The sequence below is a fragment of the Malus domestica genome, chromosome 16 (genome assembly GCF_042453785.1).
Source record: "Malus domestica chromosome 16, GDT2T_hap1".
Lineage (NCBI taxonomy): Eukaryota > Viridiplantae > Streptophyta > Magnoliopsida > Rosales > Rosaceae > Malus > Malus domestica.
The window spans coordinates 3,016,222-3,027,957 of NC_091676.1; the positions used below are offsets into that span (position 1 = coordinate 3,016,222).

General features: G+C 41.3%; 2 protein-coding genes across 2 annotated transcripts; one reads left to right on the forward strand and one right to left on the reverse strand.

Moving 5' to 3' along the window:
• The first annotated feature begins 3,825 nt into the window (after nt 1-3,825).
• Nucleotides 3,826-5,392, forward strand: LOC103402710 (ACD11 homolog protein). The gene is made up of 4 exons (XM_008341461.4): nt 3,826-4,257; nt 4,564-4,736; nt 4,846-4,991; nt 5,084-5,392. The coding sequence occupies exons 1-4, from the start codon at nt 3,988-3,990 to the stop codon at nt 5,188-5,190; spliced, it is 696 nt and encodes a 231-aa protein (XP_008339683.3). The 5' UTR covers nt 3,826-3,987; the 3' UTR covers nt 5,191-5,392.
• Nucleotides 5,331-8,529, reverse strand: LOC103402711 (dihydrolipoyllysine-residue acetyltransferase component 4 of pyruvate dehydrogenase complex, chloroplastic). Its single transcript, XM_008341462.4, has 6 exons — nt 7,316-8,529; nt 7,009-7,200; nt 6,676-6,763; nt 6,514-6,584; nt 6,318-6,401; nt 5,331-5,783 (listed from the first exon to the last, which is right to left on the reverse strand). The coding sequence occupies exons 1-6, from the start codon at nt 8,219-8,221 to the stop codon at nt 5,679-5,681; spliced, it is 1,446 nt and encodes a 481-aa protein (XP_008339684.3). The 5' UTR covers nt 8,222-8,529; the 3' UTR covers nt 5,331-5,678.
• Nucleotides 8,530-11,736: the final 3,207 nt, after the last annotated feature.

Genomic DNA, 11,736 nt, shown 5'->3' on the forward strand with positions numbered 1-11,736 from the left:
GCGGGTTCGAGCAAATAGGCGTTGGGCCATATTAGACACAGAACCTGCACACTGAACACTGAGAGCCAGCGAATCCTTAACAGCTAACTCATCAGACCGTTTGGAAAGTAGTCTGTTATCTTTGGGAGTGAGAATGTTCCTGGCCACCACCGCAGCAGTCATATCATTCTTCATCACGGAATCCCCAACGGTAAGAGGACCAGTAGGGGAGACGAAGGATGGGCGCCATATGTTGTCTGGAGAAGGCGGGGCTGCCTCTTCAACAAGGTTCAAGTCAAAACGACGGTCGGAGGGACCAGACATTTTCAAAGGTGTTGAAGAGAGAAGAGGTTGGACAAATCAAGATCTTAGAAGTGCAAGAATGGAGCTTCTACTGGTGGAGATTCAAGTGTGCTTTGGAACTTAATGCCAGCCCCTATAAAAATCTGCACTCGACGGATCTTCAGAAATCGAAGAGGCGCCTGCTCAGAAATCGAAGAGGCGTTTGCTTTCTCAAAAGCTGGGCTGCTTAGAGACCACGAGGGTTGATCTCAGAAATCAAAGAGGCGTTTGCTTTCTCAAAAGTTAGGCTGCTCAAAGACCACGAAGGCCGATCTCAGAAATCGAAGAGGCGCTCGCTTTCTCAAAAGCTGGGCTCCTCAGAGACCACGAGGGCCGATCTCAGAAATCGAAGAGGCACCTACTTTTCCAGCCTTGTCAGCACCTGTCACACGCACACTCAGCTTTGCGGAAATTATGGGCATTCTGTCGAAGACTTCTGAGGAAGTAGAAAACACATGAATCTTACTGTTCAATCACCCACTTCCCACACGCAACAATAGCTCATGGGTACCACAGATAACTTTGCCAAAGTTCTCTGCCAAAATTGAGCACGTAAAGCTTGCAGCTCCCACTACATCGCTCTGACCAAGAAAGGTAAAAGAATAGCAAAGAAACAGCACTAACAAAGTTTAGACCCATAAATTTTGAAGGTCTAGCTACCATATTATTACCCACAAGGGTAAAGGAACAGTACCACTGCTGGATAATTGGAAAGTCCCTGTGTGTCAACCTCTGTGCTTCGTGGCAAGGTAGACTAGCAAACATGCCCAACCTTTACTCACACTCGAGAAAACACTACCAATAAGATTGCTTGCTCCAAAATCGAAGAGGCACCGTCCTCCGAATCTCGAGAGCCAGACTCCCAACATGACTACTTTCTCAAAAATCGAAGAGAGGGTAAAGGAACAGTACCATTGCTGGATAATTGGAAAATCCCTGTGTGTCAACCTCTGTGCTTCGTGGCAAGGTAGACTAGCAAACATGCCCAACCTTTACTCACATTCGAGAAAACACTCCCAACAAGATTGCTTGCTCCAAAATCGAAGAGGCACCGCCCTCCGAATCTCGAGAGCCAGACTCCCAACATGATTACTTTCTCAAAAATCGAAGTGACACTGCTCCCCGAATATCGAGAGCCAGACCCCCATCATGATTGCTTTCTTAAAAATCGAAGATGCATCGTTCTCCGAATCAATCGAAGAGACGCTCGCTTTCTCAAAAGCTGGGCTGCTCAGAGACCACGAGGGCCGATCTCAGAAATCGAAGAGGCATCTACTTTTCTAGCCTTGTCAGCACCTGTCACACGCACACTCAGCTTTGCGGAAATTATGGGCATTCTGTCGAAGACTTCTCGAGAGCACAGACCACTTTTTCAAAGTGCTCTGACAGAGTTAAAACATGTGAAGCTGGCAGCTCCCACTACCGTGCTATGACCAAGCAGGGTAAAGGAATAGCATTACTACTTGTTGTTAGGGAGACTCCTATATATGTCGACCTCCATCCCCAACGGACAGGCAGACCTGCAAAAATGTTCAACCCTTCCTCATATTTGAGAGGGCACTCCCAACGAAGCCTTTCGAAATATTTAGCTTTCTTTCCCCCCGATAATACCTTTGCAAACAAGCTATACTAGAGCAAGAATATCTCATATCATTAGGGTTAAAAGCAAGAGTATCCCATATCATGCTTTTTCCCTGTCTTTTCCTTTGGCCTTGTTGTTACCTGCAAGACAAGGAGAAAGAGAGCAATCAGTCAGCACTTGGAATCAAGCTTCCAGCCAGGAACTGACTGCCTGGAACCCCTTACCTGATTACTTACCTGGCATTGCTCTCGAGTACTCATCTTCAACATCTTATGTTTCCAGGGAAGATACCGCATCTGCTTGAGGAACAGATAGGGCAAGTGCGAAGGATACAAGGAAGCATGTGGAGACAAGCGTAACAGCACACGTGCCGATACATCCATTACTCTGTCAAAAGCAAAAGTATCCCATATAAGCAGGGTCGAACGTACTCTAGATTTGATGGACTTGTTTTGACCCTCAAATTCTTCAGTCGGCTCTGGAGGAAACCAGAAAACCCTCCAGCTCAGTTCAAGAATAAGCCTGTGGAAAGTTACTTCTTCAAAAGCAAAAGTATCCCATATCATCTCTTCTCATCTTTCTTCTCTTTATCCTTCATGCTGCTGCAAGATGGGGAGAAGGTGAACAATCAGCCGGAGCTCTGATTGCTTACCTTGTCTGTCACCTCTTTCAGCAGATCCCCTAGCTCGGCGACTTGGGAGACTGCTACTACATGGTTTGTATCGCGCTTGACCAAGCCTGAAACTACAAGTAAGCTTCAAGTGAAATTGATACATTACCTTGTGCATCTCCACCAGTTAAAGATACCACCCCTGGATGGAGGAAGAGTACTTCCAGAGAAGATGCCACATCTACCTATGAGACAGATAAGGCAAGTCAAGACGATACCACACTCCGATACTTAGAAGTTTCGTGATTACGAGATCATTCTCTCACAATATTTCCTAATGTCATTTGTACTAAATCATTCACTTGTACTCACTAAAGGAGAGCTTGAACCTATGTACTTGTGTAAACCCTTCACAATTAATGAGAACTCTTCTATTCCGTGGACGTAGCCAATCTGGGTGAACCACGTACATCTTGTGTTTGCTTTCTTATCTCTATTCATTTATATACTTATCCACACTAATGACCGGAGCAATCTAGCGAAGATCACAAAAAGCGACCGTTTTTGCTGCCTAGGATCTATCTTGCAAGAGAACGGAGAATTAGATGGAGATCTCAACCATAGAATACGACCTGGACGGATGAAGTGTAAGAGTGCATCCGGCGTGTTATGTGACCGTCGTAGGCCACTGAAGCTCAAGGGAAAATTTTATAGGACGACAATAAGGCCAACGATGTTGTATGGCACAGAATGTTGGACGGTGAAGCATCAACACGTACACAAAATGGGTGTAGCGGCGATGAGGATGCTTCGTGGGATGTGTGGGCACACGAGAAAGGATAAGATTGGGCATGAGGATATCCGAGGTAAAGTAGGAGTAGCCGAAATTGAAGGAAAGATGAGAGAAAATCGGTTCCGGTGATTTGGACATGGGCAAAGAAGGCCGACTGACGCTCCGGTTCGAAGATGTGACTACGGGACAGAGGTTCATGGCCGAAGGGGTAGAGGAAGACCTAGGAAAACTTTAGAAGAGACTCTAAGAAAAGACTTAGAGTACTTGGATCGAACGGAGGACATGACACAAAACCGAGCGCAATGGCGTTCTAGGATTCATATAGCCGACCCCACTTAGTGGGAAAAGGCTTTGTTGTTGTTGTTGTTGGACTTTGACCTTTGACATGCAAAAGTGGTTTTTTTTTTTTTTTTTTTTTTTAATAATATTTATGATTATTCACAAAACTGGTTGCTTCTACCTTAAGGTAGGGCAGGCCGCATCCCTAGCGAAGCTTCAGACCCCACAGCCTTACGTTCCATTTCGAACACAAATTACACAACCAACAACAAAAGCAAACAAAATTAAAAGAGAAACAATTGTTTAACAAAACAAGGTTTTAATCTCATTTGTCGTAGAATTAAAGAAAATTATTATTTTGGTGTACTGACGGGAGGATCGGAGGAGGGTGTTTGTTTGTGGATGATTTTGACGGCAAAGCACGGCTGCGGAAGAAGAGCCATGGACGGTATGGAAATGGCGGAGTCGACGTCGATGCCTCCTCTGACGGCAATCGTTGAGGCGTTTGAGGAGTTGGTCAAGTTCCTCCAATCCCATCCCCATAACTCCCAACAAAAACAACAGCAAACGCTGCGTTTGGATACCTTCTGCCAGGCTTCCACTCTCGTCTCCATCCTCTTCAGCTGCCTTGGCCTCGCTTTCAAGTTCGCCGAGATGGAGTACGTCTCCAAGGTTCCTTTCTTCCTTCCCACCCCAAACTCAAACCCTAATTATCATTTTCTTTATTTTTCTTCTACGATGCATGGACACGGTGGTATCCTACGTATCTCCATGTTATTTCGTATCTCTGTGTCGTGTCGTATTCTCTTGTAGTCATACAAGCATTCTTTTTGTTAATTGGACGTACCCCGTGTTCGTGTCCATGCATTATTGTAGTTTTTCTTGTATTTATTTGAATTTTTGAGTTTTTTTTGGGATTTTGATTGTTATATTTTTTATGAAACGCATTATTTTGTTTGTTGTTCATCGTATATTCAGGTTGAAGATCTTGTGGAGGCGTCAAAGACTTACGACACATTAGAAAGTCTTCTAGACTTTGATGTTGCTAATGACACGGTAAAATCCCCGGGAAGCCATTCCCGTAATCTTCGCCGTGTCCGGCAGGGTCTCGACCTCGTCAGAGCTCTGTTTGAACAATTCTTGTCAACCGAGTACGTTGAAACCTCTTTTTGTGTAATTTCTTATGTTTTGCAAACTGCATTTGTGTGTCGTTCTACAGATTTTTGGTTTTTGACATTTCTTCTTTCTTTTGCCTTTCAGTGATTACTCTTTAAGGGAAGCAGCTTCGACAGCTTATGCCAATGTTTGTGCGCCATACCACAGTTGGACAATCAGGACAGCGGTTGCTGCCGGAATGTATGCTCTTCCGTCGAGGGATCAACTTCTGGTGAATCTCGAAGAGACCCGTAAGTCTAAAAGCTTTTCTCCGTCCAGAAACACTGATCTCCTTCAGTTTTGCATGCTATTTACTTCTAAAATGCAATCAATTTCATTACAGATCAGTCAGCAGAGAAGAAGATGAAAAGGTACATCCAAGCCTCGCGTCCGGTTATCGAGTACATCGACAGGCTATACCTTTCTAGGAACATCTCCTTGGACTGGTGACTTGAGTCTTCATCCATCACAGTAGATGTCTCCGTTAACAGCAAAGGTCTTACAGAAAGACCTGTGCAGCGCTAGTTCGTTACGATTACTTCACTACAATCGGTCTGTACATTAACGCTATTTACCATGCTAAAAGAGAATTATATGTTTATAGGAGGATATTATTTAGACTGCAATACCAGAAATTTATTAGTTACATCAATTTACTGCTAGAGATGGTGAATATTATTACACAGCCATGGGTTTTTACTTCCTACCCAAGCAATACCCTACTATTTCCCTGTTTCAAAATTTTCTCAACGCAATGCGAATTCTTAAAAGTTCAAAACAAAATGAATTACAACACAAGTAGAAAATGCTAAAAATTATGCGAGAGCATGTTCCTTAATTGGGAACCCCTTTGAAAGACACACCTGTGCTTTGTCACTGACGAAAAATAGAGGCTTTGGGTCAAAAACATTCAATCCTCAGGAGTCCTGAAACACCGACTACAATGTGAGGCTCTCTGGGTTCTCAACAATGTTGGCAAATGTCTTGAGGAAGGCAGCCAAATCAGCACCATAAACAATCCGGTGATCAGCTGTTACGTTCACCTGTAGAAAACAGCCACATTCCAACCTAATTAAGTTCCCTTTTCTACAAGTTTCTAGCCACAAGAGGAGCAATAATTTCCCCATTTTCAGGTATGCTGCAATTGTGTTCCAGTAACAAATTGATAAAAGCACAAAAAGAAAAATATTTCATTGCAGAGAAACCTAGATGTTAAATCCAATCAATAATGTAACATATTGATGTTTCTGGAAATAGACAAACTGCGGAAAGTTGATACACGTAAAGTTGTTTCTTTCCCTTCACACAGAGGCTCATACACATAAATTTGTTTCCTTCCTCCCCCGACAAGATGAATTGACATGCATAAAGAACTGATAACAAGTATAAAAAACAAAAGGTTCCTTGAGGAACATTTCATATAGTCTTTTGCATTGTGCATAAGTTCGTTTAACATATTCATTCCTTGTATAAGTGTGAACTTTAATTTATATTCTTGTAAAGTTGTTTTCCAGCATATACGAGAAACGACATTAACAAACTAGTACACGTTATGGAGAAAACACGAAGATACTCACCAGCATTTTACTTTTTACACTAAAGAATCCATCTACATCGGCCACAACAGTTGGCTTTGAAGCTCCAACAGCCATGATAGCCCCCTGATTATCAATTCAAAACTTCAGCAAGCAGCTAAAAAATCATAAAAACAGAACAATCCTGTTGTTGATTCATGAAAGCGAAAAATTCTCGTCTTTAAGGGTTAAAACTCACCTGGCCTGGTGGAAGAATAGCATCAAACTTGTCCACTCCAAACATGCCCAAATTGGACAAGGTGAAAGTTCCTACACAGAGTCCAGAACAACTTAATTGAGTATAAACCGAAAGCAAGTAGATAAGAGAACATGGATTGACAGAGAGTTAGTAAACAAAGACCTGTACTGTACTCATGGGGCTGAAGTTGCTTGGAACGGGCCTTCTCCACTAACTCCTTCCATTTCTGGGACAGCAAATACAAATCCAACTGTGCAAACAAATACAAATCACCGATCACTAATCAGAACCAAACAACTAAAAACAGAAGCACTAAATGTCGAAGATAAAGGTTCCTCTGCTAATTGCACCAAGGCCTTTCGATAAAACCCCACACGAACTAAACAAGTGGTTAAGTTGGGGACAGTATTGGTGTTGATTAGTAATGGTCCACTGACCGCTTCTGAAATCTAACACTGCATTACTTAGTAATTACATATTCTTCGAAAGTAAGACCTTATCGGCATCCTGAAGAACAGGGGTTATGAGTCCTCCATTGATTGCCACAGCAACAGCAATGTTTATGCTGCTGTTATACGAAAAGCTCTTTCCGTCTTTGCAGCTCGCATTCACAACTGGGTGCTGAGCAACTGCCATAGCAGCAGCCTTGGCCAACAATGCAGTCATTGTCACACCCTTTGGTTTCACCTGTTACAAAATTTCAATGAATTCAAATCAAAATCCCAGAAATGCAAACACCAATCAAACCCAATTGACATTCCGAACCAACAATTTAATTAATCAAGCAGTATCCACAATGTACCTTTTCATAGAGGGCGTCGATGGCATCGCTGTTAATCGGGTACCCGACCCGGAAAGTCGGCACGGAGAGGCTTTCCACCATGTTCTTCGAGACGGCAGCCTGCATCGTGGTAAATGGCACCACGGTTGACCCGGGAAGCAGTGGCGGGGCTGCAGCAGAAGGCTTGGGTGGAGCAGCGGCCACCGAAGTGGGCTCGGCGGCGACGGGTTTCGTGGGCTTGACAATTCCGGCGGCTGCCTCCACGTCAGCAGGCGTAATGCGGCCAAATGGGCCGGTGCCCACCACGGAGGCAATGTCGACCTTGTGCTGCTTGGCTAGCTTTTTTGCGAAAGGAGTGGCCACGCCCTTTTTGGGAGTGTAAGTAGCAGTTGCAGATGGAGCAGGCTGGGCAATGGCAGGGGCGGGAGTGGCAGTGGCAGGAGGAGGAGTGGGTGTAACAGCAGCTTCAGCTGGGGAGGAAGAAGCGGGGGAACCAGACGAGGAGGATTTGGCTTTTTCCCTGGCTTCGGCTACTTCCTCTTTGGTCTCAGCAAGAAGCCCGATGGCGGCGCCGACGGGGGCGGTCTCGCCTTCCCCAACGACGATTGCGGCGAGAATGCCGTCGTAGAAGGTCTCGACGTCCATGTCGGCTTTGTCAGACTCGACGACAACGACGCTCTCGCCTTTGGAGAGGACGTCGCCCTCGGATTTGACCCAGGAGACGATCTTGCCCTCGGTCATGGTGGAGCTGAGGGCGGGCATGAAGATCTCCCTGATCTTGGATTGGACGGTGAGGGTGCGGCGGCGGGGATTAGAGCGGAACGCGGTGGAGGAGGAGGAGAAGGGGGAGGGGCGCCATGGGAGGGAGGTGGAGATGGAGGAGGAGAAGGAAATGGTGGTCTTGGAGAGGAAAGGAGACGACGCCATTGGAATGGACTGGAAGAAAGGCGAGAGAGAGTGAGTTGAATTGGGAGAGAAATGGAATGGAGTGGGAGAGATGAAAAGGTTGATAGAAAAAAGAGGGGGGCGGAGAAGACGAGGGACAGTTGGTTGGAGGCTTCGACCTACCCGCAGCAAACTGGAGAGCTTTAAATTGTTTACATCGCCCTTCGTCTGGCACTTGGCCACTCCCACTCTTCCTTCTCGTTTACGGTTTTACTTGTATTCATTTCTTATGAATTTCTTTTTGGAAAATGGCTGAAATATCAATTTATAAATTTCAATTGCTGAAATTTTCGGGGTTTGTTTGATATCTGGTTGATATTTGATTTATATGTCGTTTAAGATTGGCCGATCTTTAACGTTTTTTATTATTGATATGTGGTCAACATTTGATGTTTAATGTGTTTGATGAACACATTGTCAATAATCGATATAATGTATAAGATATATATGATCAACATTTGATCGATATGTTTGATATTTGGCTACTATGCCATTAGTATTTGTAAAATGATTATTTCAATCAATTTCCACACTAAAAACCCTAGCTACATAATTATGTTCATATTTTATTTATACAATAATATTGGAGATGGTTTATGAGTTTAATCAATAGTGAACTATTACGTATAGATTTTGTCATTCGGGTGAATCGAACTTGATACCAAACGATGTTAAAATAGCCGCCCGTGGACACAAATTATTGTTGATATATACGAGAAATGCTACGTAGGCTCTTTCATAAGTGAGACTCTCTATGAACTCTCAACCACCTCATGTTTTTAGCACAATTATTGTGCCAATATTATAAAAATTGTGTCAAAAAGATAAAGTGACGAAAAATCATACTTTGAGAGAGTATCCTTATCATTTCTTTATATTTACGCATTTTGACCACTAAAGAGTATGATATGGTATAAACATCTCTTAATAGTTTTAATTATCACATTTTAACCCTTTTGTTTTTTAACAAATCAACATTAAACTACTCCAATTTATGAGTACTTGAACTCGAATGCAAGTGAAGGAGCACATCCCGTTTTAACCAGTACTTCTCTGTTTAGTATAGATGCATTTTTGCTCACCAGTCTCAAGTGATTGTAATGCTCGCCATCATATTTATCATCATTAGATGAGTTTAATTTTAAGTTTTGTATTTACCCACTTCACAGTTCTCAAAATTTAAATTCATCTAATGGTAATAAATGAAATGATGAATATCACCTTCATTTGAGGATAGTGAGTAAAAATATTTCCATTTAGTAGAGAGACGAGGTTCATTCCACGCTTTTACGAAGAATTATGAAAATGTGAAGAATATCAAGAGAAAACTGACTTTGGGCCGAAGATTGCTGGTTTTTAATAACTTTGAGCCGAAGACAGGCAGGGATTGATGGGGACTTGAATTGAACGCGGCTTTTATTTTACAAAGCCCACGACCTTGAGACTTGAAGCTTTAAGATCACCTAACTTTACGTGCTTTCAATCTCGGGCCCTGCGGGTTCATGTGAAGCCCAAAACATCTCATAGAAGTAGGCCCGTATTTGGGAGATCCTAACGAATACCGACACGAGATGACAGAATATTCTTATGAGTTACACTAATAGACAACCCTGTCCCAAATCATGATGACATAGAGCTGGTTAACCCCATCACTGTTATTAATAAACACAACGACATTTTATATTAAGGAAAGAAAGTGTTTAGTTAAGTCACATAATGAGCAGTATAATTTGATATCGAATTCGACATTCACAATATTTGAATTTAAAACCTTTTACTTCTCAACGAATAGGAATACTATCGTACCGTAATAATGAGTAACATTAATAAACATTATTTATCATTTCATTGTATAAAGTTTTCCATTGTAATTTCCCAAGAAAATATTATACTCAATCATGCATTGAAATAAAATAAAGAAGCACGGCCGAGTAGTAGACATGTTTACAAGTGGGGCCGTGTTATAGGTCAGCCTCGATCTTTTTAATTAAATAAGATTCTCTAAAGGCATTTTATATTAGCACTTCACAAAATGTTGAATGTACTACACATTAAAATTTAATATTAATAACTTATTTACCATACTATGCAATTACAATTTTGACCTTATTAGGTTTAAAAAAAATAAAAAATTTATAAATACACCCCAAATCACTTTTAACGTATTATTTATCTATTTCAATTATCAAAACTTCTCACACCCTCCATTGTTGAATAAAACCCTAAGCAATGAAACTATAAACATGTTGATTGAGAAAAATTATTTTTGACCGGAACGTGAAATCAGTGTTTCGAAAGCTTTACATGAGGTAAGACTTCGTATTTTTCTTTGTTTTAGTGATTTCGACGACATCGATAATTATTTAATCTCACTCAATCTAATAATTCAAGAATTGGCACTTATGAATCTCATAATTCAAAAACCATGGCATGCGAATTGATTGCAGATTGAGTCAATGACATTCATAAGGTGCTTTCTTGTAGGTCGACTTGGTTCGACCAAAATATGCACAAGAAAATGGAAACAACATAGTAGCTTTGAAATTATTATTATTTTTATTGAAAAACGTTCAAATGAATTTAAACATTTTTTTTCAAATCATTCAATTTGAAATCATTCGGCAAACTAACGTTCAGATGATTTGAAATCATTCGGCAAAATTAAAAATGAGTGTTACAATATTTGAGAAATGTAGGGGTGTATGTAGAAAATGTAAGTTGTATATTAAGAATGTGGGGTATGAGGGTATTATGGGGAAAAAAGTGTGGTGTATTAAGATAATTTTTAATTGAAAAAGTAAATGTGGGGTGTATTAAGTATGTGAGGTTTATTCAACAACTTGTGGGATGCTAATATAATTAGCCTTCTCTAAAAATTGATGCATTTTATAAATTATTTGTCATCTTACAGTAAAGTCAATTTTCGTATAAATATTATAATAAAATATAAGGTGATATAGAATTTTTGACGAGTTTCACTCTTATAAGACTATAATTCGGACGGATTAAACTTTTCGATTGGGGATCATTTGTTGACTTTTCTCTTGGCCCTCCATGTTGCCCCGGAATTTGGCGCCAATTCATGGCCCTACCAAACAAATCATGGGAATAGAAGGTTTGCATCTGAAGGAGGCAACGGCTGAGATTCGCTCTTGCATAAATTGAAAGTAAAATATCCGCATGCTTCTCCCGCCTTTTGGATGCGGACCAAATTTTTAAGGGCCGGCTTAGCTGTATTTTGGAGCAATTTCCGATGGCCCTACCTCGCCCAATTGCTTTTATGCTCGTCCTTATCTGAATTTTTTTAATATTTATTTGATTTCTTGATTTTATATTATTTTTCGCAACTGTATTGTGGCCTATAGATTTAACGCTTATAGATAAATGTAGACAGAGAGTATACTTTGAATTTGAATTTGATGTATTTTAATAATTATTCGTATGACTCACGACAAGTGGTTCGGAAAAAAGTGCGAACAACTTTTTTAAAGAAAAAA